This window comes from Erythrolamprus reginae, chromosome 3, assembly GCF_031021105.1.
Source record: "Erythrolamprus reginae isolate rEryReg1 chromosome 3, rEryReg1.hap1, whole genome shotgun sequence".
Lineage (NCBI taxonomy): Eukaryota > Metazoa > Chordata > Lepidosauria > Squamata > Dipsadidae > Erythrolamprus > Erythrolamprus reginae.
Window position 1 is genome coordinate 138,703,692 of NC_091952.1, and position 26,218 is coordinate 138,729,909.

Here is a 26,218-nt window from a genome sequence, read left to right on the forward strand (position 1 = left end):
TGTGAATATTATTGTGTTCTGTAATAATATAATTATTGTTACAAAACTATGAAAGACTGGAATATGCATAAATGCTAAAAAATAAATGAATATTTATTAAGACAATTGACATAGCCAGGTCTGCTTGTACATCACCATCATAATTCCAGAGTATTACCTAGAGAGGTGATGTCATAAAGGTGACAGTAATAACTAAGATGACTTGGAGCTCTTCTAGCAGGAACTGGTAAACTAATGTTTTCTGAATCTGAAATTTCAAAAATGCAAGTCCCCTCCTGATGAAGCTAAAGGAGAGAAAACTACAAGATGTGGTATTTCATTCCAATCTCTCTTTTGTGGATAATTCTTGCATTTGGAATGAAATGGATAGAAGGGACCCTCAGTTGTCCCACAGATTGTGCTTGTGATAAGTGGCAAGTGAACTGCACAGGAAAAAAATTGCAAAACTTTCCAACCACAATTCCTCTGACTACTAAAAAACTAATTATGGCACAGAACAAACTCACTAATTTACCAATATTAACCATGAGTTATCTCAATGAACTGGTCCACCTTGATTTCAGCCACAATCTGATAACCATGGACATGGATTTCAGCTTTCCACGGTTAGTCAAACTAACATATTTGGATCTCAGTTTCAACAGGCTCTCCTATATAACATCCTTCACTTTTTCACAAGTGAGTGAGCTGCTACTCTTAAATCTCTCTGGCAATCCATTGATTGTGGTGATTATGGAACAAGCCTTTGAAAAGAACAGTCTTCTGAGATACCTAGATGTGAGTGATTGTGGCTTGTCTTACCTCAGTGCTGAAACGTTCCAAAAACTGTACAGACTTCTTATTTTGGGAATAAAGGGTAACCCCTGGAATTGTGACTGCAAATTCCTGATATTCTCCAACTGGCTAACAGATACTTATATCAAAACCCCAGGTGAGCTCAGACTTCATGTTGAATATATTTTTTTATTCCCTGAGTTAATTAGGAATGTAATTCTTCAATTGGCAGTCAGATCCACAGACCTATTTACGTTGAGTCCCTCTGTATTTCTTCCTTGAACAACTTTCACAAATTATCAGACTAGTCATCAACTGTAATGCGTACAGCACATTCCATTTGTATGGCCAGCTATTTCAATTACAAGACTCCAGGTTGCTAACAATTTATTAAAAATGAGATAAAAAGCAAAATTAAAAAAATATAAATGACATGTATAGCATCTGAAGAAAAAACAACAGCAAGAGTAACATTAATTAAAATATATTGGCCTACATTCACTATTAATTTGCCACAATCCTTCAGTTGGAGGGAAATAATCAATTCAAAATAACTACACTGTCAGAACATCAATATCATCCCTGAATTCAATTTAAATTTAGCATTGTGGGCCCACAGTGATATCTGATAATGCCTATACCATATTCATTTGGCTTACAATTCCTTGTTCCTAATTACTGGCAAACTCAATATGTAAAAAGCAGCCTATGATATTCATAAAGAGAGTTGAATTGTAATTGTAATGTATATTAATGTTTTATATAATGCTGGGAATATAAAATATCCTGTTTATGTTTGTGGCTATTAGCAAGGTGTCTGAATTTGAATAAAAATCATACAGAGATATTAAAACTAGGTATTATTATTTTTTGTTTGGAATTTTAACAGATTGAAAAGGAAAAAAGTTTTTTTCAAAGATGATCAGAAGTATAGATGGTTTAGATAAGTGCTTCTCAATTATTTTCTGTTACACCACCTTCTAGGAATAAGTAAACATTTTGCACACCCCAACTCTCTGCCGTGACTGTAAATAGTCCCCCAATTGCGCCCCATTGTGAGATTCACGTCTCACCTGACATTGTACTGGTACCTCCATCGCATTCCTCAACATTGTGTCCATGGCAGCCCATTTTTTTAAAAAAACCTCACATGTTCAAGAAGTTTGATTTTAGAATGGGCTGCCTAGGACACAAGCCAAGGAATGTATGCTACACCCTGCAGCAAAAAAAGCATGTTCCCTGGGGTCACGTGCCCCCCTGGCATTTCTACACACACACACACATGGGATGGTGTGCCCCCCTATTTGAGAAGCACTGGTTATACCCGAGATCCAACAGCTGCATTTGTCATGGGATTAAAAAGTAACCTTGCAACCAATCCTCACTTTTATGACTATTGCAGGTTTATAGCAAAGGAATTCTGAAAGGAAATCATAAGCACAGTCATAGTTTCACTTAGCAACCACTTTGTTTAATGACTAGGTTGCTGGTCCCAATGAATAATAAGAATAAGAAGTAAGAATTAATAATAATATCAGAGTTGGAAGGGACCTTGGAGGTCTTCTAGTCCAATCCCCTACTTAGGCAGGAAACCCTACATTACTTCAGAAAGGTGTTTATCCAACATCTGCTTAAAAACTTCCAGTGTTGGGGCATTCACAACTTCTGGAGGCAAGCTATTCCACTTATCAACCATTCTGACTGTCAGAAAATTTCTCCTTAGTTCTACGTTACTTCTCTCCTTGTTTACTTCCCACCCATTGCTTCTTGTTCTACTCTTAGGTGCTTTGGATAATAGGTTGACTTCTTCTTCTTTGTGGTAATCCCTGAGATACTAGAACACTGCTATCATGTCTCATCTGGTCCTTCTTTTCATTAAATTAGCCATGCCCAGTACCTGCAACCGTTCTTCATATTATTTTAGCCTCCAGTCCCCTAATCATCTTTGTTGTTCTTCTCTGCATTTTTCTAGAGTCTCAACGTCCTTTTTTGCATCGTGGCGACCAAAACTGAATGCAGTATTCCAAGTGTGGCCTTAACAAGGACTTATAAAGTGGTATTAACACTTCACGTGATCTTGATTCTATCCCTCTGTTGGCTTTTTTGGCAGCTGCTGCACACTACTGGTTCATATTCAAATGGTTGTCCACTAGGACTCCAAGATGCCTCTCACAGTTATTACTATTGAGCAACGTACTGCATATACGGTACCTGTGCATTTTGTTTTTCTTGTCTAAATATAGAACCTTACTTTTTTCACAATTGAATTTCATTTTATTAGATAGCACCCATTGTTCAAGTTTGTAAAGATCCTTCTGGATTTTGCACCTATCTTTTGGAATGTTGCCTATTCCTGCCAGTTTGGTGTCACCTGTAAATTTGATACGTTCTCTATCTATCCCCTCGTCTAAGTCATTGATAAAGATGTTGAAGAGTACTGGGCCTAAAACAGAGCCATGGGGTACTCCACTGCATACATCCCTCCATGTAGATGTAGTTCCATTGAGCACAACACGTTGAGTGCAGTTAGTTAGCCAGTTTTGAATCCAACAAAAGGTGTTGCTGTCCATCCCATATTTTTCTATTTTATTTAGTAGTAGGTTATGGTCTACTTTATCAAAAGCCTTACTGAAGTCCAAGTAAACCACATCAACAACATTCCCCTGGTCCACTGATTTTGTCACTTTGTCAAAGAATGCTCTAAGATTAGTCTGGCATGATCTGTTTTTGACAAACCCTCATTGGCTTTTGGATATTTATTTGTTTGCTTCTAGATGTTGATTCATCTTTTCCAAAATCTTCCCTGGTATTGAGGTCAGACTGATAGGTCTGTAGTTTCCTGGATCTATTTTTTCCCCCTTTCTTGAAGATGGGAACCACATCACCTCTTTTCTAGTCCTCTGGCAATTCCCCAGTGCTCCGGGTCTTTGAAATATATAGTTCAGTGGTTCTAAGATCTCATCTGCCAGTTCCTTCAGAAACTTGGGGTGCAATCCATCTGGTCCTGGTGATTTGAATTCATCTAGGGTAGACAGGTGTTCCTTACCAATTTCTTCCCTATTTTAATTTGTATTCCTAATATGTTTTTTGTGATGCTGTTTTTGATAGGTTGGGCTGTTTTTTCCCTTTGCGTAAAGACAGATGTGAAAAATGTGTTGAGTAGTTCTGATTTCTCCCTGCTGCTTGTCACCTCCTGGTTGTTTTCTTCCTGCAATGGACCAATTATTTCCTTGACTTTTTCTTGTTTTTAATATGTTGGAAGAAGCTTTACTAGATAAATGGTCTAAGCAATGGAAACTGCAGTTTAATGTTTCCAAATGTAAAATAATGCACGGGGAAAAGGAATCCTCAATCTGAGTATTGTATTGGCAGTTCAGTGTTGGCAAATACTTCAAAAGAAAAGGATTTAGGGGTAGTGATTTCTGACAGTCTCAAAATGGGTGAACAGTGCAGTCAGGCGGTAGGGAAAGCAAGTAGGATGCTTGGCTGCATAGCTAGAGGTATAACAAGCAGGAAGAGGGAGATTATGATCCCACTATATAGAATGCTGGTGAGACCACATTTGGAATACTGTGTTCAGTTCTGGAGACCTCACCTACAAAAAGATATTGACAAAATTGAACGGGTCCAAAGACGGGCTACAAGAATGGTGGAAGGTCTTAAGCATAAAACGTATCAGGAAAGACTTAATGAACTCAATCTGTATAGTCTGGAGGACAGAAGGAAAAGGGGGGACATGATCGAAACATTTAAATATATTAAAGGGTTAAATAAGGTCCAGGAGGGAAGTGTTTTTAATAGGAAAGTGAACACAAGAACAAGGGGACATAATCTGAAGTTAGTTGGGGGAAAGATCAAAAGCAACATGAGAAAATATTATTTTACTGAAAGAGTAGTAGATCCTTGGAACAAACTTCCAGCAGATGTGGTAGATAAATCCACAGTAACTGAATTTAAACATGCCTGGGATAAACATATATCCATCCTAAGATAAAATACAGAAAATAGTATAAGGGCAGACTAGATAGACCATGAGGTCTTTTTCTGCCGTCAGACTTCTATGTTTCTATGTTTCTACTTCTTACTTTTGTTGCAAGCCTTTGTTCATTGTGAGCTTTAGCTTTCTTCACTTCATCTTTACATGTTCAAGCTATTTGCTGGTATTCTGCCTTAGTTATTTCCCCTTCTTTCCTGATTTTATACTTGTCCTTTTTGTCTTTCAATTTGTCAGAGAGTTTTTTATGCAGCCATGCTGGGGTTTTTTGTGAGTTCTTTATGCAGCCCTGCTGGTTTCTTTTGTGTCCTATTATTTTTCTTCTTCATTGGTACTGTGCTAGTCAGGGCTTTTATAATCTCACTTTTCAAAATTTCCCAAGCTTCTTGAGTTGTTTTCTCATCTATGGAATCCTTCCCACAAGTACAATCACATGGACCAGTCCGGTATGGGGATTCACCTACTTCCTCTTTCGTACAGTTGAAACCGAACAAAAGATGACCTTGAACACTGAGTGAAGGAATTTGTTGTGGCTATATAATGGGGGTTTCCTCCCCCATTAGGACTCTTAGGCTTGGTTGGGTAATTTTCATGGAACTGTGGGATTAACCTATCAGCCTTGACATCCCAACTCTTAATCCAGATGGCCTCCGACAGAGGATACCCCTTCCAATAATCAGGTACTGTAAATTGCCCTGGAAAATGCGGGAATCTAAAAAATTTTTCACTTCGCAGTGGTTTTCTCCCTGTATCGCTACAGGGGGAGGGGGCAGCTTTGCATGTGGCCTAATGTTGGATTCAATGGAATACAGGATGGATCCTTCCTAGGATTCGAGGCAATGCAAGCTTCACTGTGACCAGGTTGATTACTTTCACAATTGGGAAAGGGCCTAGAAATTTAGGACCTAGCTTTTTGCTAGGCAGCCTTAACCAAATGTATTTGGTAGACAGGAAAACCTTATCTCCCACTCTGAAAGGGGGTTGGGGAGATCAGTGTTTATCTGCTTGTTTCTTGTAGACCAGCGCCTTCTTGGTATCCTACCATCCCCTCTTCAGCTTCTCCATCTACTCTGCCAATGTGATGGACAAGGGAGGTTCTGTAGGTAGTTCTGGCATGAGAACGAATTCTTGACCACTGGTGACCTGTGTACAGAATTGTACGGTACTTCTGCGAAAGGCAGCAATTCAGCCCAATTGTTCTGCTGGTAACTCACTTACCGTCTGAGATATTGTTCCACTAGGGCATTAGCTTTCTCTGCTGCTCCATTTGTGGAAGGATGGAACACAGAACTAAGTCCTTGGGTGGAATCAATGGTGCATACAAATTCCTTCCAGAATCTGATATGATTCTATGGGGGACTCCATGCAACCTGTAAATGTGTTTTAGGAATAACTTAGCTGGATGTCTGGCTGTGGATAGTCCCAAACAAGCGATGAAATTGGCTTGTTTGGAGAATAAGTCGATGACAGTCGAAATAACAGTGTTGCCCTTCCACTATGAAATCCATCGCTATTTCTTCCTGGGTCTATGTTTCCTGGTGTGCACAGGTGGCACAACTTCTCATATAATCTTCAACTTCCACTCTCATCCTGGACCACCAGAGCTGTCTCCGGGTCAGTTGGCAAAGCTGACTTCAATTTGTTCTTCCACTCCCCCTTTCCTAGTGGAAACTGTCTCCTAGTCTTCTCTCGGGTGTGGACAGGTGCAGCTTTCTCCTTACATTCAGGATGCAGGGAAAGACATGGGATGATCGGATGGACTTCTTCCTCTCTCTTTCTATTGTACTGTGGTTTTCGTGACAAAGTGTCAGCAAGGAGATACTTCCCAGCTGGGATATGTTTCAGTGTAAAATTGAAACATCTGAAGTATTGGGCCCATCGCACTTGCTTAGGAGAAAGCCTCCGAGGGGTCCTTAATGCTTCAAGGTCCGCCTTCTAGGAAATACCTCTTTGTCCCCAGTGCTACATGTACAGCAAATGCTTCCTTCTCCCAAATAACCCACCTCCTCTCGGTGGGAGTTAGCTTTTTGGAAAAGTATGCACAAGGCCGCAACTGTCCCTTTCCATTGTCTTGTGACAATACTGCTGCTATTGCCACATTGCTGGTGTCTGACTGGACCACAAACTTTCACTCAGGATCAGGATGTTGCATGATTGGCTCCTTTGCAAAAAATCTTTTGAGCTCTTCAAAAGCCTTTTGGCATTCCATCGTCAACCTGATTGGCTGAGATGGTTTGGACTTAGTAGGGGCTGACCCAGTCCTTAGTAGCTCGGTTAGAGGCAAGGCAACTTCAGCGAAAGCTAGAATGAACTGCCAGTAGAAATGTGCAAATCCTAAGAAACTCTGTAATTGTTTGTGTGTGCAGGGAGCTTGCCAATCAAGCACAGCCTTCACTTTGGCTGGGTCCATTTCTATGCCTTCGTTTGAAATGCGGTATGCAATGTTCCCTCTAATTGTTTTTCGGTGTGGGCGGAAAAGTATAGTGTCTGAGCGGCAGTCTCTTCGGGACTGGGCAGCATAGAAGTACAAATAAATAAATAAATAAATAAATAAATAAATAAATAAATAAATAAATGGGAAAATCCCTTATTTTTATTAAAAGAAATTAATAATAAAACAAAACCAAAATCTATTACTATTAAAACTAAACATTTCTCTTTTATCTCCCCTTTTTTCTATCATTTCTCTCTCTCTCTTCCTTCTTCTCTTCTCTCCCTCTCTTGCTTTATTCCTCTCTCTCTCTCCCTTCTCTCTCTCTCTCTCTTTCTTTCTCTCTCTCCCTCTTGCTTTCTCTCTCTCGCTCCCTTCCTCTCTTCTCTCTCTCACTCTTTCTCTCTTTCTTTCTCTTTCTTGCTATCTCTGTTGTTCTCTCTCTCTTTCCCTCTCCCCCTCTTTCTCTCTCTCTCTTTTTCTCACTTTCTCTCTCCCTCTCTCTTCCTTTCTATCTCGCTCTGTCTGTTGCTCTCTCTTTCTCTGTCTGTCAGCGAATCGGCTGTGAGAGCGCTTTCTCAGAGCGCTTCAGGAACGCCTGCCCAGCCTTTCTTGCAGCCTCTTCGCTGACAGCCCAGGACGAAAGTGCTCCCAGAGAAGGGGCTGCGGGGGGGCGTTCCCAAAGCACTCCGAGAAAGCACTCTTGCAGCCCCCTCGCTGGGTGTGTGGATGATGAGGAGAAGCCGCTGCCGCTGCCACCGCTGCGGGAGGAGCCACGCTCCAAGATGGCAGGTGGAGGAGGAGAAAACCAGAAAGAGGGGCGGATCGGGGAAGGAAGGAAGGGCTGGCCGCAGGAGAAGAGACTGAGGGTGGGAACGAAGGAGGTGAAAAGGAGGAGGAGGACGGAGGTGGAGGAGGCGGCTGGAGAGAGGGAGAGAGTCCCTGGAGCAGCCGGCAGTGAGTTTCAATGGACTTGGGGGTGGGGGGATGGATGACTTCCCCGATCCAAGGATCCAAAGGAAGCTCAGCTTGGGGGCAGGCCTGGAGCAGCAGCAGCAGCCTCCGCCTACTCCGCCCCGCACTTCAGCCGCACCGGGGCCAAGTAAGCCAAGGCTAGGCCCGTCACCCCCAGCTCCAAGGGACAGCCCCCAGCACGGGGCCTGGGTGGCGAGCGACCATCGGGAGGGCCTCGCGGTCGCCTGGCCAGGGAAGAGCTTCCCTCCCCTCCCCATGATCCAGGATGGTGTGGCATTCGAAAAACGTGCCGTTAAGCCCTGCAGAGCTGCTGCTGAGGAGAAGGCAGAGGAGTGAAACGCTGCTTTGCCGGTCCCAGCAAAGACCTGGTGGTGGTGGCGGGGGCGGGGGGGGCCTCCGCCATCCTCCTCTCTGAGCAGCCACAGAAAAGCGTGCGCCAGGCATCAATTTTTAGTGCGCTCCAGCCCACTGCGCAGCTTAGAGGGAACTATGGCGGTATCCCAAATAGTCTACTGACGTCTGGTAAAATTTGCATTTCGAAAGTTTTACATAGTTCTTAGCAGCCAAAAGTTTTTTCAAGACTTGTCTCACCAATTTGACCTGGTCAGGCAGATTCTGGCTGTAGACAAGGATGTCATCTAAGTACATGAGAATCCCGTTGTAGAGGTGGGTGTGTAAAACTTAGTTTATGTACTGCATGAACACAGTGGAGGCTCCCTTCAGACCAAATGGCATAACTCGGAATTGGAAATTCCACAATGGGCAGTTGAAAGCAGTTTTTCACTCATTCCCCTCCTTTATTCTGATGTGGTAATAAGCCTCTCTTAAATCCAGTTTGGTAAATATTTTCCTCTTGGCTAGATGATTAAGTCCTTCATAAGGGGGAGGGGATAAGTGTTCTGCACTTACACCACATTTAGATTTCTTTTTTAAAAAAAAATATTTTTATTAATTTTTCAAAATGTAAGACAAAACAAAACAGACAATATTTAACATGTAAAGGAGCTACAATTGCTCCGCTAAGTATAGAAGTCTTCTTAATACAGAAAAAAGACTAATTCTAGTTTAGATCAATACAGAAAAATAAACTTGTCAATGAAATATCTCTATGTATACAATAGTAACATAAAAATCTAAACTTTCGAATACTTTCTAGTTATTATGTAATTATAGTTAAAATAATTAAACTCAATTAGTAAAAATAAGCTTATCTATCAGGTATCACTATATAATATATTCAACCTAGTAAATTTAACTATTCCATGCTTTATTTTAATATCTTTAATGATCCTTTTTTGCATTCCACCAATTATAAATTTTCTCCCAAGTTTTATAAAATTCTGTTTCCACTTGGTTATTTAACCTTCTCATCATCATATCCAATTCTGAACCTTCCATAATCTTCCTAAAGACCTCTTTGTCTTTTGGAATGTCCTTTTCTTTCCATTTTTGTGCAAATGTAATTCTTGCTGCTACTAATATATGAATTATTAAATAGTATATTTCTTTTTTATATTTGGTATCAGTAATACCTAGTAAGAAAAATTCTGGGGTCTTCCTAATTTCCTTATTTGTAATTTCCTTTATTTATTTATTTATTTATTTATTTTATTATTTAGATTTGTATGCCGCCCCTCTCCGCAGACTCGGGGCGGCTCACAACAAAGTGAAAAACAATTTACAACAAATCTAAATTACTGTTTAAAATTATTTTAAAAAACCCATTTTCTAAACAAACATACATACAGACATACCATCCATAAATTGTATATGCCCGGGGGAGATGTCTCAGTTCCCCCATGCCTGATGACAAAGGTGGGTCTTAAGGAGCTTACGAAAGGCAAGGAGAGTAGGGGCAGTTCTAATCTCTGGGGGGAGTTGGTTCCAGAGGGCCGGGGCCGCCACAGAGAAGGCTCTTCCCCTGTGGCCCGCCAACTGACATTGTTTAGTTGACGGGACCCGGAGAAGGCCCACTCTGTGGGACCTAATCGGTTGCTGGTATTCGTGCGGCAGCAGGCGGTCTCGGAGATATTCAAGATTAACCATTTTTCTACCTTATTCCAATAAATCTTGGATTTTGGGCATGTCCACCATGCATGGAAATATGTGCCAATTTCTTTTTTTACATTTCCAACAAATAGGTGAAGCACTTGGAAACATCTTTGAAATCCTATTTGGTGGAAGATGCCATCTATGAAACATCTTAATTTGATTTTCTTTAAAAGAGACTGATTTCGCTATTTTCCAGTTGTATATCCAAACTTTTTCCCATGTATCTAGATTTATTTCTTTTCCAAAATTCTTACACCAACTGATCATATTATCTTTTAATATCCACATTTCTTTTCTTTTTTTATATAAATTTTTTCATTGAATTTTCAAAAGGATAAACAAGGACATACAACATTAAACACTTAAGGAGCTACCATTGCTCCTCTTGTCGTAGAAGTCTAACTAATACAAAAATGTAAAAAATCCTAACTATAATCAGATCAAAGCAGAAATGTCATACATGTAAGTTACATTCTTGTTAAATTTAACTCTATATTTTTGATATTAAACTTATTAATTAAATTTCTTTACATTTTAAAATATTCTATGCTTATACAAACAAAAAGAAGAAAAAAGTTATTAGTAATACTATTTACTATTTCATTCTATATTATAGTTAATTGTTAATACCATTTTTAAAATTCCACCAATCATATACTTTATCCCATATTTTATAATATTCTGTTTCAGTTTGATTGTTTAAACATTTAGTCATCATATCTAGTTCTGCACATTCTATAATTTTTTTAAGTACTTCAGTATCTTTTGGTATTGTATTTTCTTTCCATTTCTGTGCAAATACTATTCGTGCCGCAACCAATATATGTATTATTAGATAATAAGTTTCTTTTTTATACTTTGTATTTGAAATACCCAATAAAAACAGTTCAGGAGATTTTTTAATCTTCTCCTTTGTTATTTCATTTATCCAATTCTCTACTTTGTTCCAAAATATTTTTGTCTCAGGACATGTCCACCACGCATGATAATATGTACCAATTTCTTTTTTACATTTCCAACAAATAGGCGATACAGATGGAAACATTTTAGAAATTCTATACGGTGGAAGGTGCCATCTATAAAACATCTTAATTTGATTTTCTTTAAAGGAAATCGATTTTGTTATTTTCCAATTATACATCCATATTTTTTCCCATGTATCTAGATCTATCTCTTTGCCTAAATTTTTGCACCAACTAATCATATTGTCTTTCAATATCCAACCTATCGTTCTATAATTTAATAAGTATTTATACACATTTCCAATTGTTTTTGAATAATTTTGAAATAATAATTTACTCAGTACATTATTTTCTTTTTTTAAAAATATAAATCTTTACATCTGTTTGATATCTAGAACTAATCTGTATATATTGCCACCAGTCCAAGTCAATACCTAAATCATATAATTCTTGTTTTGTTCTTAGTTTAAATTTATCATCTAACAAATCCCTATATTTCAAACTCTTGCCTTTTTCTTTAAGATTCAGATGTGTAATAGCTTCAGTGGGTGAAACCCATTTTGGCATTACTAAAAAATGTTTTTTCTTTATTTCATTCCATACTTCTATCAATGCTTTCCTAATAATATGATTTTTAAAATATGAATGTGTTTTTAATTTATCATACCATATAAATGCATGCCAACCAGCCATCAAATCGTGACCTTCTAGGTTGAGCATCCTTTGGTTTTCTAAGGTCAACCATTCTTTTATCCATGTCAAGGTGGTGGCGTGGTAATATAGTTTCCAATTTGGGAGACCTAGGCCTCCTCTTTCCTTACGGTCTTCTAATGAATTTTGTTTTATTCTTGCTTTTTTACCTTGCCAAATAATTTTTTTTATTGTCTTATTTAATTCAACAAAAAATCTGGGTCCTGGGTTTATTGGAATAACTTGAAAGAGAAACAAAATTTTAGGAGGGATATTCATTTTAATTGTAGAGATTCTTCCTACTAATGATAGTTGTAAATTACTCCATATTTCTAAATCTTTTTTAACATGGCTTAATAATTTTAAATAATTATCATTTTTCAATGATGCAGCTTTGGAGGTCATCCATATCCCTAAATATTTCACTTTTTTTATAATTTTCATGTTAGATAAATCTCCTAAATATTTTCTTTGTGTTTCAGTCATATTTTTTGTTAATATCTGCATCTTTTCTTTATTTATTTTCAATCCTGCAACTTTCCCATATTCTTCAATTGAATTTATTAAGTTTAAGATAGATTCTATTGGGTCCTCCAAAACAAACACCACATCATCTGCGAATGCTTGTGTTTTATAAGTTTCTTTTTTAATCTTCAATCCTTTTATTTCGTTATCTGCTCTTATTTTTATCAACAATACCTCTAATGTTAAAATAAATAATACAGTGGTACCTCGAGATACGAGTTTAATTCATTCCGGACCTGGGCTCTTAAGTCGAGCAGCTCTTATCTCGAACGACTTTTCCCCATAGGAATTAATGTAAATAATTTTAATTGGTTCCAGCCCTCAAAAAACTCACAAAGTTAGTCTAAATTATGCAGAAAGACATGTTTTTAATGAAGAAATGTACATGTACATATAAATGAATAATGAAGTTTCTTTCACTTAACTTGTAAACTTTCTTAAACTTTTAAATTTACATATGTTCAACTTCTCTGCCACCCAATCCTGTAGGACAGAGGTCCCCAACCCTTTTTGCACCAGGGACCGGCTTTAAGCGATCAAAAGAGGAATGGGTGAATGAATGGACGGAGGGTGGGAAGGAAGGAAGGAAAGAGGGAAGGGACAGGAACAGAGGAAGGAAGCAAGGAAACTTATGAAAGGGGAGAGTAAGAGAGGAATGAGTGAAGGGAGGGAGGGAGGGAAGAAGGTGGGAAGGAGAAAGAAAAGAAGAAATAGAGGAAGGTAAGGTAAAAGAGAGAAAGAAAAAGAGCAAGAAAGAAAGAAAGAAAGAAAGAAAGAAAGAAAGAAAGAAAGGGGGAAGGGACAGGAACAGAGGAAGGAAGCAAGGAAACTTATGAAAGGGGAGAGTAAGAGAGGAATGAGTGAAGGGAGGGAGGGAGGGAAGAAGGTGGGAAGGAGAAAGAAAAGAAGAAATAGAAGGGAAGGTAAAAGAGAGAAAGAAAAAGAGCAAGAAAGAAAGCTGCAAGCACCCCCCCGAGCCCCCCAGGCCGGCTGCAACCTTTTAAAACACGCGCGCCGCTTCGCAGCTGTCTCCTGAAGCCGAACGCGGAAGTTAGCGTTTGGCTTCAGGAGACAGCTCCTTGGCGCTTGTATCTCGAATTTGGGCTTGTAAGTAGAACAAAAATATCTCTCCCCTCCCAGCTCTTATCTCGAGTTGCTCTTAAGTAGAGCAGCTCTTATGTCGGGGTTCCACTGTAGTGGTGATATTGGGCAACCTTGTCTTACTCCTCGTTGTATATCTACTTTTTTAGTCTGTTCACCATTTATTATAATTTTAGCTGTTTGTTCAGAGTATATAGCATCTATTATGTTAAAAAACTTTGTTCCTACCTCCATCTTATTTAGTTGTATTTTCATAAAGTTCCAATCTACATTGTCAAATGCCTTTTTCGCGTCCAAAAATATAAGCGCCATTTGCTTTTCTGGATGTTGCTCATAATATTCTAATGTATTTACTATTATTGTTAAGTTATTTTTAATTTGTCTTCCTGGTAGAAAACCATTTTGATCACTGTGTATCATATTATTTATTATACTTTTAAGTCTACTAGCAAATATTGATATAAAATTTTTATAATCTACGTTTAATAGTGAAATAGGTCTATAATTTTCAATTTTTTCTTTTTCCGTATCAGCTTTATGAATTAAAATTATTAAAGTTTCTGACCATGTTTTTGGCAATTTACCTTCTGCCAATATTTGATTATATATCTCAAGCATATTTGAAAAAAGTATTTCTATCTCCAATTTATAAAATTCTGCTGGTATTGCATCTATGCCAGTTGCTTTATTATTTTTTTGATTCTTTATAGATTGTTTTAATTCCACATCAGTAATTCAATCTTTGCTGTTGTGCTTCGGTTAATACTGGTAATTCTATTTTTTCCAAATATTTAACAATTAAATCCTCACTTATTTCTTCTTTCCTATATAATTGTTTATAAAATTCCAATGCTATTTCCTTTTTGTCTTCTATTCTGTGTTTCATTATACCCTTTGAATCTATCAACTCTTTTATAATTCTATTTTCTCTCTCTTTTCTTAATTTATATGCCAACCATCTTCCGGGTTTATTCGCATGTTCAAAATATTCTTGTTTTGCTCTTTTTATTTTTTCTACAATTGGTTCTTGTTCTATTAATCTCAATTTATGTCTTATTTATTCTCTCTGATTTTTTAACTTGTTATCCTTGTCCTCTTTTTGCATTAACATTTCTAAACTTTTAAGTTCTTCTAGTAATTTTTCATGACATTTTTTCCTCTCTTTATTTTTTTTTTTTTGCTACAAATGATATTGTTAACCCACGTATATACGCCTTAGTTGTGTCCCATAAGTTTTGAGGGGTAGTATCAGTATTTTTATTTATTTTTTAAAAAAGCTCTAATTCTTTTTCTATCCATTTTTTATATTCTGGATCTTTTATTATAATTCTATTCATTGACCAGTTATTTATTTTCCTTTTACCTTTCCAATATATGGATAAGGGGTTATGATCTGCCCAGTTATTTGTCTCTATTTCTATTTTACTAATTTGTTCCATTATATGAAGAGGGGCCCATGCCATATCAATTCTAGACCAAGTCTTATGCGGGTTAGAATAAAAAGTATATTGTTTATCTTTTAAGTGCTGTTCTCGCCATACATCTTTTAATGATAATTCTGTACACATTTTCCAGAACGTCCCAGGTAAGATTACCTTCCCCCCCCCAAGTATAATCCACTCGGTCATCTGAAATTGCATTAAAATCCCCTATTATTATCATATTTTCAATTGATAATTCATTAATTTTTTCGTGCAGATCTTTATAAAATTGTTTTTGGTTATCATTTGGTGCATAAATTGAGACAATTACAAGAGGTTTTGATTCTAAGTCTAATTGCACTATCAACATCCTTCCATCACTATCATTATATATTTCTTTAGATTCAATTAATTCATCAATATACATTGCTACACCTCTTTTCTTTTGATTTGCCAAGCTAGTATATAATTTTCCCAATTTTGAGTTTTTAAGAAGACTTCGTTTTGATTTTTTAATATGAACTTCTTGTAGAATATTTATCTGAGCTTTTTGTTTCATAAGTTTATTTAATACTTGATTCCTTTTCCTCGGTTTGTTCAATCCATTTACGTTAACTGAAAATATTTTCAGTTCTTGTGTCATCTTTATTTGTAGTACCTTTTAACTTCTTTTGGTTCTCGAAGCCGGGTTTCCAAAATTAGTTCCTGTGAAGCCTGAGTTTGCTTCTGCTCCACTGCCAGAAGTTCCTCCCCTCCACTGCCTGTGGCCCCCATCGTGTCTTCACCGCTGTTTGGTTCTATCCGTATTTGTTCAATTTTGTCCAATCCGCTACGTGCTAAGAAAGATCTTGCTTGTTCCACACTTTCTATTCTCACTCTCGTCGACTGCCAAGCCAAAGTCAAACCTTCTGGTACCAACCATCTGAAAACAATGTTCTTTCTGATCAAAATGCTTGTGAGAAAGTAGTATTGTCTTCTACTCTCTCGAACTCTCCTCGGTACTTGTTTCAGGATCGTAATCTCTTTTCCATTACGTTGAAACGTCTCATTTTTTGTCAGTCTCAATATCTCGTCTTTGATAATTCTTCTTGAAAACTTAATATGAACTTCTCTGGGTAGGTTATGACGTCTTACATAACCAGTCTGGACTCGGTAAACTTCATCGATTTCTCTTATCAATTCTGTCGGATCCACCTGCATAATGCCGCCTATAACTTCTGCCATTTTTGCGGATAAATCTTCATCTCTTTGTTCATCAATTTTTTGGAACCTCAGACCATGTGATGTGGATTGGAGTTCTAAGTTGGTTATTGCAATATCAAAATCTCTACGAGCTGCATAGTTACGATCTTCGTATTCTTCCACCCTCTGTCCCATGATTTGAATTTTCCCCCCTGTCATTTGCATTCTTTTTTCATTATCTTGTAGATTTTGTTGCATCACTTTTATGTTTCCATCCATTTCAGCGACATTTCCCTTAACTACGTTTAAATCAGTCTTAAGTTCCGCGATTTCTTTTTTAATCTCTTCTTTAATCTCATCTTTCATCTCCTTCATTTCTTCTCATTTCTTGCAGATACATTTTCATTTCTTCTTTGTTCGCTTCAAGTTGAATTTTTGTCTGTGCTTGTGTCGTTTGTACAAGCTCTTGAATACCTGCTAGTGCCTCTTGAATATTCTGGAAGTTAGTATCCATAGGTGGCTTTTCTTTTTCTTTTTCTTTTGCCAGCATTGTAGTAATGGTCCCTTGCTGGAGTGGTGATGAAGTTTGAGAAACCTTGGGCATAGGAGATGAAGTCGAAGAAGGGATAGCTGTTTGTTTCCGTGTCGTTGTTGTTGTTGTTGTCACTGAAGATGCGCTCTGTGCCCTGTAAGAACCTTTCATATTCCAAAGTTTCTATTTTATTCAGCAATTATTTAAATCAATGTCTCATGATATTTTTAAAAATAAGAAAAAGAACAGAATTTATTTCTTTAATACTATTAAACAAAGAAAGATTATTTAAATTAATTAAAAAAGGAGGGTGGCAATAAAATAAAAAGGAAAGAAAGAAGAAAAGAAAAGAAAAACGTAGTTCAGTCCTCTAAAATTTTACACTTCTATAAAGGGGGACCAGGTGGGGAAGGGAAGAAATCAAAACTTCTAGCACATAATTAAATATTAAAAAGAAAAAAGGAAATATAATATAGTATATAGAATAGCTCTAATAAAAAAAATTTATATAAAGTTGAAAAAAGGAAAATAAATGAGAAAAGAAGAGAGAAAAGAAAAGAAAGAAAAGGAAGAACCTATTAAGGATTTATTTAAAGAAAAAGAAAGGAATTTATTTTAAAGGAAAAAATTATTTTAAATGAAAAAATTATTTCTAATATTCAAAAAATATAAAAAAATTAAGGAAAGAAAAATTAATCAAACAGTAGTTATAGTAATCACACTTTGGATTAAAAAAGAAAGGGATATTGAAAAATCTAAAAAAAAGGTCCAAAAAATTCTAATAAGTCCAAGTAAAGTGAACCTAAATTATGCTCTAATAAAATTATCCAAGAAAAGTAAAAATAAATCCAAAACCAGTGTCCAGTGTAATCTCCAAATTCAAATACTTATAAAATAATCCAAGTCTCTTTATTTTATAAAAAGAAGCAAAAAAATAAAAATATAAAAGATATCCTTACACCTCTAATATCACACAAAAAATAGTCCCAGCAAATCCAAAGAAAGGAATAAAGAGGAAATAAAAATAATGTCAAAAATTTTAAAAATAGAAAAATAGAATGAAAATTCATTTCAAATAATTATAGCTTCAGTAAAATTCCATTCAAATAACATAGATTCGATTCAGTTCAGTTCATAGGTTCATGTAGTCAAAGTATAGTGTCTGAGCGGCAGTTCCTTTGGGACTGGGCGGCACAGAAATAAATAAATAAACAAACAAACAAACAAACAAACAAACAACCCACCCTGTTTTGCCTCAGAGAATTTCAAAATAAAATACTGTACTGTGTGTCTATAACAGTGAGCTCATAATAGGGCAACTCTATCAATATCAAAATGCCACTTAAATAGTTGAGCTAGTTTCAAACTAGATTTTGATTTTCTTTCTCTCTTCCTTACTCCCATTCTTTTTCTTTCTCTTTTCCTTCCTCTCTTTTTTCTATCTGTTTCTCTCTCTTCCTCTCTTCCTCTCTCTCTCCTTCCCTCTCACTCTCCCTTTCAGCTTCTGGGCAGGTTTGGAGAACTCTGAGTTGATGATGATTTTTAAGTGAGCGATTGCTCACTGCTCAGCTTAGAGGGAACTATGCTGTGAGTGTCCCTTCCTTCATTACAGCTGCTGCTAAGGGGCCGTCTGGTTCCTCCCGAGGAGGGGATTTTCTCCTGCCAGTCTCTGAAGGAGGGTTAAGGCTGAGGGGGAGGATAAGCTTGCAATATCCATCCTCCCAACTAATGGTAGGAGTCCATTTGTCCAACCAGGCCAAACCCGACATCTTGGGGGTGACTATGAATCTCAGGAATTCATGGTGTCAGCCCATTCGCAACTCCACTAACTCAGTCAGGAGCATGGCTGGAACTCCATCCACTAGAGAGCCATCTACTTGTTGAAAATGGATGGGTTTGGCTAAAGGTTTGGTTTAGATTTTTAATTTCTCCACTACTGTTTTGCTGATAAGGCATCTTGAGCACCCTGTGTCTATCAGAGCCTGTATGTCTCCCTCCTCCCCCATGGCCATTACTTTAATCCTTGCTTCAATGAGGAACAGAAGGATGGCAAGGGAAAAGGTGGTGTCTTAAAGAACCACTTGGTGCATGGCGATGGGGTAGGGGGGGTTCTCAGCACAAACTACACCATCCAAAGTGTTCACCGTGGCATACCAGTTTTGAATGGCCCAGCTGCCTCCCCCACACAATTCACAAGCCTCTCTCAATTCTGGGTCAAGGGCACTTTTAAAAGTATGGACCAAAAGTTTTTCTGGCCATTCTCTCAGCTTGCAGGCAACTTTTTTGAATTCCTCCACAAATTCGTCACAGGCCATCTTGACTGTCTTAACTGACAAGTCCAGTTCTCTGCCTCTTTCTGGCTTACCACATCATCAAGCTCAGGGCCCCCCTCATTATGCAATTTAGCAGGCAGTCTTGTTGCCTCACCCTCCTCCATCCCTTTTGAGATGCTATCAATGAACTGCCAATTACTAGGGAATAAATGGTCATATTCCCCTCCAAACTCAGCTTGGAACGATGGCAGGCCAGTGGCAGGCACTGAAGCAGGGAGAAGGGGCGGTGAGTCGGGGTGGAATCCCTCCACTGGTGAATCTCCTTGCTGAAAAAGAGGGCTTCCTCTCTGCCTCCTCTACCTTAGAGGGGGAGTCGCTTGGGCAAAAGAAAAGGCTGCATTTGTCTCCATAGTGGCAGTATAGAGAGGCGGCTGCTGGGTCCAAGGGAGAAGGGGTAGGCTAAGAATCCACTGGCACTGCACCCATCCAATCTCAGGGAAATATATTTCTTCAGACATTTCCATCTCTGTGCCCCCCCCCCAATCCCTCATCTCCCACACTGGAGGCTTCCTCCCATATCTTCAATTCTGGTTGGATCCTCCAGGAGAGGGGGGTCAAAAAGTCCAAGCTCTTCCACCTCTGGTTTCTTGGTTAATACTCTCACTTCCATTCTCCTGAGTCTAATCTCTTCCCATGGCTGGGAGCAGATGGATGGGAACTCCGGTCTCTGAAGAAAAATGTGAGTACCGGAATTTGTTATCAACTCCCCAAATAGCATCTGAGAAATAAATCAGAATCCACTCCACCTCAAGCAAAAGGTTTGATTTATTAGCAGAGCCATGTTGGTTACATTTCAATCATTCCAGTACTAATCTCTCTCCAGTTCTCCATCCAGGTTAAGGTTCATTTCACATCCCCACAAGTACAATCACATGGACCAGTCCGGTGCAGGGATTCACCTACTTCCTCTTTCATACAGATGAAACAGATCAAAAGATGACCTTGAACACTGAGTGAAGGAATGTGGCTATAACTTCTATTCTACCCCTCCCAATTCCCTTATGCTGTATTACTGTGGCTGACCAAAGCCTCTAACTCCACATGATGGCTTTTTGCCTGACAGTTATACTGGGACACAGCATAAACATTATGTTTGTTTTTCACAGCTCTTACCCTGCCAGATCCCACAGTTGTCCATGTTGCCCTTCTCCTGCAGGATCTTTGTGGTAGAGGGGGCTGGTAATGTGGCTCATTAGAATGGAATGACTGGATTTTGTACTTGAATTCTGCTTCTAGAGCACAGATTAGAGATTCTAGATAGGTAATATGTCCACGTAGGCTAGTAATTTGTTTACAAAGAGGATAGTATCCAAATTTTTAAAAAGTACTTTGAAATACAGCTGTAAAACAGGTATCACACTGAACTTAGCCAGTCATTTTGAAATAAAATAGAATCACAGTCTCAAGCACACTACCCCTGAATGTATTATTATTATATTTGTTATATAGTTATAGTTTTAATATAATTATATGAAAGGGCCACTACGTTTCTCTCCTCCTTCTGTCACTAGGTCTCCAAGTCCCAGTCAGGAGCTCTTCCCCTGGCTTCTGTGAATTGAAAGTGCAATTGGAAATGGTTTTTTCCCTCCTTTCTTCACCTTCCCAGCCAGTAGTTTCTCCCCAGCCTAATCTGTGATTGGTCTGTGTTTGAATTCAAACTGCAAATGAAAATATCCCTTTCCCACCTTCTTCCTTGTTCCCAGCCAGTAGTTTCTCCCCAACCTCTTTGAATTCAAGAAATAGAAAATGGCTTTTTCACTACCTTCCTCTCCTCCTTCTCTCATTAGGTTTCAGAGTCCCAGCCAGGAGTTCTTCCCCTGGTCTCTATGAATTGAAAGAAATTGTCCATGACAGCATTAGAAAATGTTGGGCATTGGCCTTAAAAGAAATGAAAGCCATGGAAAGGCTTGACTTGCCAATGGAATTAGCAATTTATTATTGTTATATTGCAAGAAGGATGAAATATAGTATGTATTGACAATCTTATCATAACTATGAATATGAGCCAGCAGTGTGCTGCAGCTGCCAAAAAAGCCAATCTAGCTGTAGAGATACCAGTAACTGTTTAAAATTCACACTAGTTCTCATTTTATGCTTTCTTTTGCAGATTTTGAAAATACCACTTGCAGTAAACCAGAAAAAATGCAGGGTCTTTCTGTCTTCAAGGCAAAATTGGAGCTCCGTTACCAGTGTCTTTTGCACTTACAACTAGAAGATTTCATATACATCTGTCTATTAACCTTCTGTGTTTTCTTCGGAGGAACTCTAGTGGCATGGCTGGTTGGGTTTGGCACAGTGATGTATTACCATCCTGTAATGAGACTATATGATGAACCAGAGTATGCAGAGTACAGAATGATTTAACTAATTGCTTTGGAACTCTTCCAAGTGTCAACATCTAATGCAGATGCACCAATATTTTAGTCCCTTTGTTTCATTGCAAAATTCTTTAGTTGCAGTTTTAACCCATTTCAAGGGAGAGATTTCATTTTATTTCATTATGAATAAAAATACATCCTTGAGGCAGGGGGTAGGATGATCGAAAGAGGATGATCGAAAGAGAGGAATGTGTATGATCAGAGAAAGAGAATTTATAATATGTTGGAGTGTGGACCTGTCTTCCAAAAATGAAATATTCCTAAGAAAATATAAAAGTTACAGAATACAGGACAAGCAAGAAAACCTCCTACTTTTTATGTGATTGGCATAAAGTTTGTCTCTGAATAAAGAGTTGGTAGGAATAAATAAAAGCCTCACCCATGAAATTTGGAAAGGATCAGATAGATTTTTTCCAGCACTGGTACTAAAGGAAGTTGAAAACAATTGTGTCCTCTCTTTTTTAAAAACATTTTGAGTTTTAGCCTGAGTCCATTTCAACTGGAAAAGAAACAATTACTGTAATGGAAACAAACTAATTGACATAGCAAAATAAATGCTACAGGGTTCTCAGAGTATAAAAAGTCCTAATCTCCGTGAAAGCTATTCTCTTCCAGAGTCTGTGGGGTAGCTTTGGAGCAACAGTTCTGTACTATCTACTGTATATTGCTTTGGGTCCTACTGGAATACCTATTATGATTTCTCACTCATGGGGGAAGCAAAAGAGAATATTTATGTCTTGGCCTCAGTGGTGGGAGGAGGTGTGTATGGAAATTCTGTGCAGCAGGCAAGCCATGTTATTATAGATGCAGCATATGAAGTTGCTAGGGAACAATCACACATTGAGGAAAGGTGCAAGCAGAATGGGCAGATGTGGCATAAAAACAGGAGTGGACTTAGGAGGAAGAAGCAGAAATGTGCATGACAGGTGGCTGAGGAAGAGTAAAGCATGTCAAATATAACAATCCAAAAATAAACAATGTCTTGAGAAAAAGTGAAAAGCCTGAGGCAGTCGGTTACAAAGAAACTCTTTATTAGGTTCAGCTCTTTCGGAAAGTGACTTCAGCAGGGAACACGACTGGCTTTAACACAGAGCCAGAAGCTCCTTATATACTTTTCAACTTCCTGCCGAAACCCAACTGTCAATGTCTCAACCAATCAAAATGTTCAACATGCATTTAACTTATTTACATTGCTTCAATGCATATTTAACACCCCTCCCTCCTTAGTTCAACAAAAGGTTACACAGAAAGCCAGGTGACAAAATCATCCAATCGGCTTGGTCTGCATGCAGTCCTTTCGGACCTGCGCAGATCATTTGAGTCTTGGCAATTGGCCAAAGAGGAGGTCGGCTTGTTAGCATCTCCACTGGAAGTCCAGTGCCTCGGTTGCAGCATGGAGAGGGGCGGCATACAAATCCAAATAATAAAATAAAATAAAATAAATGGCCCCCAATGTTGAGTCCACGGACGCAGCGCCGGCCTCCAGGGATGCCGGCTCCACATCGCTGGAAGAAGATCGTGGAATTGTTGAGTAGATTTGGATATCCATTTGGTTTTGTTGCAAAGTCCGTCTGTTGGAATCTTCTGTAGGAAGCGAGGGTGAACAATCCAAGTTAGTATCCCGAACAGTTTGAAAGTTTGGTACAGTTGTTGACTCTTGGCGCCTTCGTAGATGGTCGATGTGCCTTTTCCACACTTGGCCATCATCCAAACGTACATAATAAGTCTCTGGCGCGGTTTGCTGCATTATAGTCCCTTTTATCCAATTAAGTCCACCATCAAAGTTTTTAGCAAATACAGTTTGACCCAAATACAAAGTTATTTCAGGATTTACAAGGTTATTTTTATTTTCACAATACAAGGGATGAAGCCTATCTATTGGGGACCTTAGTTTTCTCCCCATCAAGAGTTCAGCAGGACTTTTTTGAGTTTTAGCATTTGGGGTGATGTGCTGGGTTAATAAAAATTGGTCAAGGTGTTCTTGCACTTCCCCTGGTCCTGACCTGTGCAGGGCTTCTTTGGCCACGTGCACGTATCTCTCAACCAATCCATTAGCCCAAGGGGAATAAGGTGAGATGAGCGCATGCCTAATGCCTAATTGGTCTAAAAACAACTCCATTTGCCTGGCAGTTAATTGGAGACCATTATCTGACACTAATATATCAGGGCAGCCATGTGTGGCAAAAGGATGGCGCAGGGCCTTAATGGTGGTGCTAGTGGTGATGCTGCTCATGGCAATAATTTCTACCCATTTAGAATAAGCATCCACAATTACTAGAAAGGATTGTGACCCAATTGGGCCTGAAAAATCTATATGAATCCTTGACCATGGTCCCTTTGGTTGTTCCCATTCCATTGGGGTGGTTTTGGGAGGGTTTGGCCTAGATTCTTAGCAGGGATCACAAGTGGCTACCCATTTCTCAATTTCTGAATCAAGCCCTGGCCACCATAAATGTCCTCTGGCCAAACTCTTCATTCGCACAATACCTGGGTGTCCCCTATGCAATAATTCCAAAACCTTGTTTCTTAATTTAGACAGAATAATGACCCTGTCTCCCCACAAGAGACACCCTTTAAGATAAGACAATTCTTGCTGTTTGTTTTTGAAATCTTTCAAGCAATCATCATGGCTCTCGTTAGGCCATCCCCTTAATACATAGTTGACTACTTTTTGCAATACAGGATCTTGTCTTGTGTGTTCAGCTATTTCTTTAGCAGTAGTAATTGGGTTATCCTCTAATTCTAAGACTAAGACATCTGCAGCTGGGGCTGGGTCTTCTACTGCTAAGGTCATGGGGCACCTGCTTAGACCCATCTGCGTGATTAATTTCTTTCCCTCCCTTATGTTTGAGTTCATAGTTATAAGCTGCTAAGAATATAGTCCACCTAATTAGACGGGGTGACATAAATGGAGGTGTGGGCTTATTTTCTGCTAAGAGTCCCAATAAGGGTTTAAGATCTGTTACCAGTTCAGATTTTGCGCCCAAAAATATAACTGTGGAATTTCTTAACCCCAGCTACTAGGGCCAAGGCCTCTTTATCTAATTGGCTATAATTTCATTCTGTTCTAGAGAGCGTCCTTGAAAAATAAGCTATCGGGGCTTCTGTGCCATTTGGCAATACATGTGCCAAAACAGCTCCCACCCCATGCGGTGAAGCATCGCATGTTAATCTCACCGGTAGCAAGGTGCTATATTGGACCACTACGCTGTTTGATGATAAAAGGTTCTTTATTTTGGTAAATGCTTCGCGTTCTGTTTCCCCGCAGGTCCAAGATGTTCCCTTCTGTAGTAATTTGTGGAGAGGCTCAGCTGCTGTAGCTTTCTGTTTTAAAAAAACAATAGAAATTAAGAAGGCCCAGAAATGCTTGTAATTCAATTTTGTTCTGGGGCTCTGGAGCTTCTCTTATTGCCCTTATCTTATCTGGGGTTGGGTGAATGCCTTCTCCATCAATTCGGTACCCTAGAAATTCCACACTGTGGGTACCCCACACACATTTATCTGCTCTAATTCTAAGGCCCTTTTGCTGCAATCTTTTTAGAACTTCCCTTATTCTATGGTTTAGTTGAAGTTGATTTTCTCCTGATATTAATATATCGTCAAAATAGGGTATGGCCCCTTTTATTCCACAAAGTACCCTTTCCATTAAGCTTTGGAAGATTCCAGGGGCTACGCTCACCCCAAACTGCAATCTTGTGCATTTAAATGCACCCCTGTGTGTTACTATGGTTTAAGCGAGGGCAGTTGGCTCATCTACAGGCAATTGCTGGTATGCCTGGGCTAAATCAATTTTTGCAAATATCTTCCCTTCCCCCAAGGAATGGAGCAATTGCTGGACAACAGGAATTGGGTAAGAATGGTGTTGCAGGGCCTTATTAAGAGTTGACTTATAGTCAGCGCAAATCCTCAATGAACCATCAGGTTTTAATGGGGTAACTATAGGGGTTTCCCAAGGGGCATGGTCAACAGGGACCAGGATGCCCTGTGCTATTAGTTTGTCCAGTTGCTGGTCTAGTTTGGCAAGTAGAGGCAGGGGGACTCTACGTGGTTTAAGCCTCACAGAGGGAACTTTAGGGTCTAGGGAAAAGAAGATTGGTGGGCCTTTGTAGGAGCCCAAGGTGGAGCTAAAGACGTCAGGAAACTCCTGTAGGAAGTTAGGGGATTTTAGCTCAGTTATATTGTGAATACCAGTAATCATAATACCCAGAGGAGCCATCCATTGTAAGCCCAAGAGGGAGTGTCTGGCTCCAGACACCACAATCATAGGTAGCATACATTTCACATTTTTAAAAGCTACAGGTACATTAATCTTTCCCATAACAGGAATAACTCCCCCCTGAAAATCCCTAATCACAAGAGCAGTTGGTTCTAATTTAGCATGTGTAAGAGCAGGCATGTATAACTTAAGTTTTTCCCAAGGCATTATGGTAAATCTAGACCCAATGTCTAGTTCCATCTGGCAAGGTCTTTCATTAAGAAACAGTGACATTACAATTTTGTTCGAGTCCTTGGTTACAGTGCTATTAACCGAATGAGCAAGGTTACCTTGTACGTAGTCTCGGTTGGTGTTGGCGTTGTTTCTGCGGGCAGGAAAACGAGGAGTGCGGCTGTCGCGCGTCTGGCCAGGCTGACCCTGAGGGCGAGGAGGTCGCTGGGTGGAGAAGAAGTCCTCGGGCAAGGGGGATCTGCAGGCCTCTGCAATGTGTCCTCGGCGGTCGCATCGGCGGCAGATTGAATCTCGAAAAGGGCACTTCAGGCGCAGATGGTTCCCTTGACAGCCGGGGCAGGGGAAGATGGGTTGCAGTTGTCTTTGTTGTCTTGGGGGGTCAGCTTTTAATAGGAAACAGGTTTCGTCAGCATTGGCTGGT

The 26,218-nt window shown here is 39.0% G+C and overlaps 1 protein-coding gene across 1 annotated transcript; it reads left to right on the plus strand.

Annotated features, from left to right (window-relative positions):
- Positions 1–306: 306 nt before the first annotated feature.
- On the plus strand, positions 307–21,336 carry LRRC52 (leucine rich repeat containing 52). Its single transcript, XM_070749050.1, has 2 exons — positions 307–931; positions 21,080–21,336. Exons 1-2 carry the CDS (start codon positions 307–309, stop codon positions 21,334–21,336), a joined length of 882 nt encoding a protein of 293 aa, XP_070605151.1.
- The last annotated feature ends 4,882 nt before the right edge of the window (positions 21,337–26,218 follow it).

What these genes read in the sequence shown, in the direction of transcription:
- LRRC52 (XM_070749050.1), top strand. Translation starts at nt 307, where the DNA reads ATGTGGTATTTCATTCCAATCTCTCTTTTGTGGATAATTCTTGCATTT. An exon ending in TACTTATATCAAAACCCCAG is followed by an intron (nt 932 to 21,079) that starts GTGAGCTCAGAC and finishes TTTCTTTTGCAG; the next exon opens with ATTTTGAAAATACCACTTGC.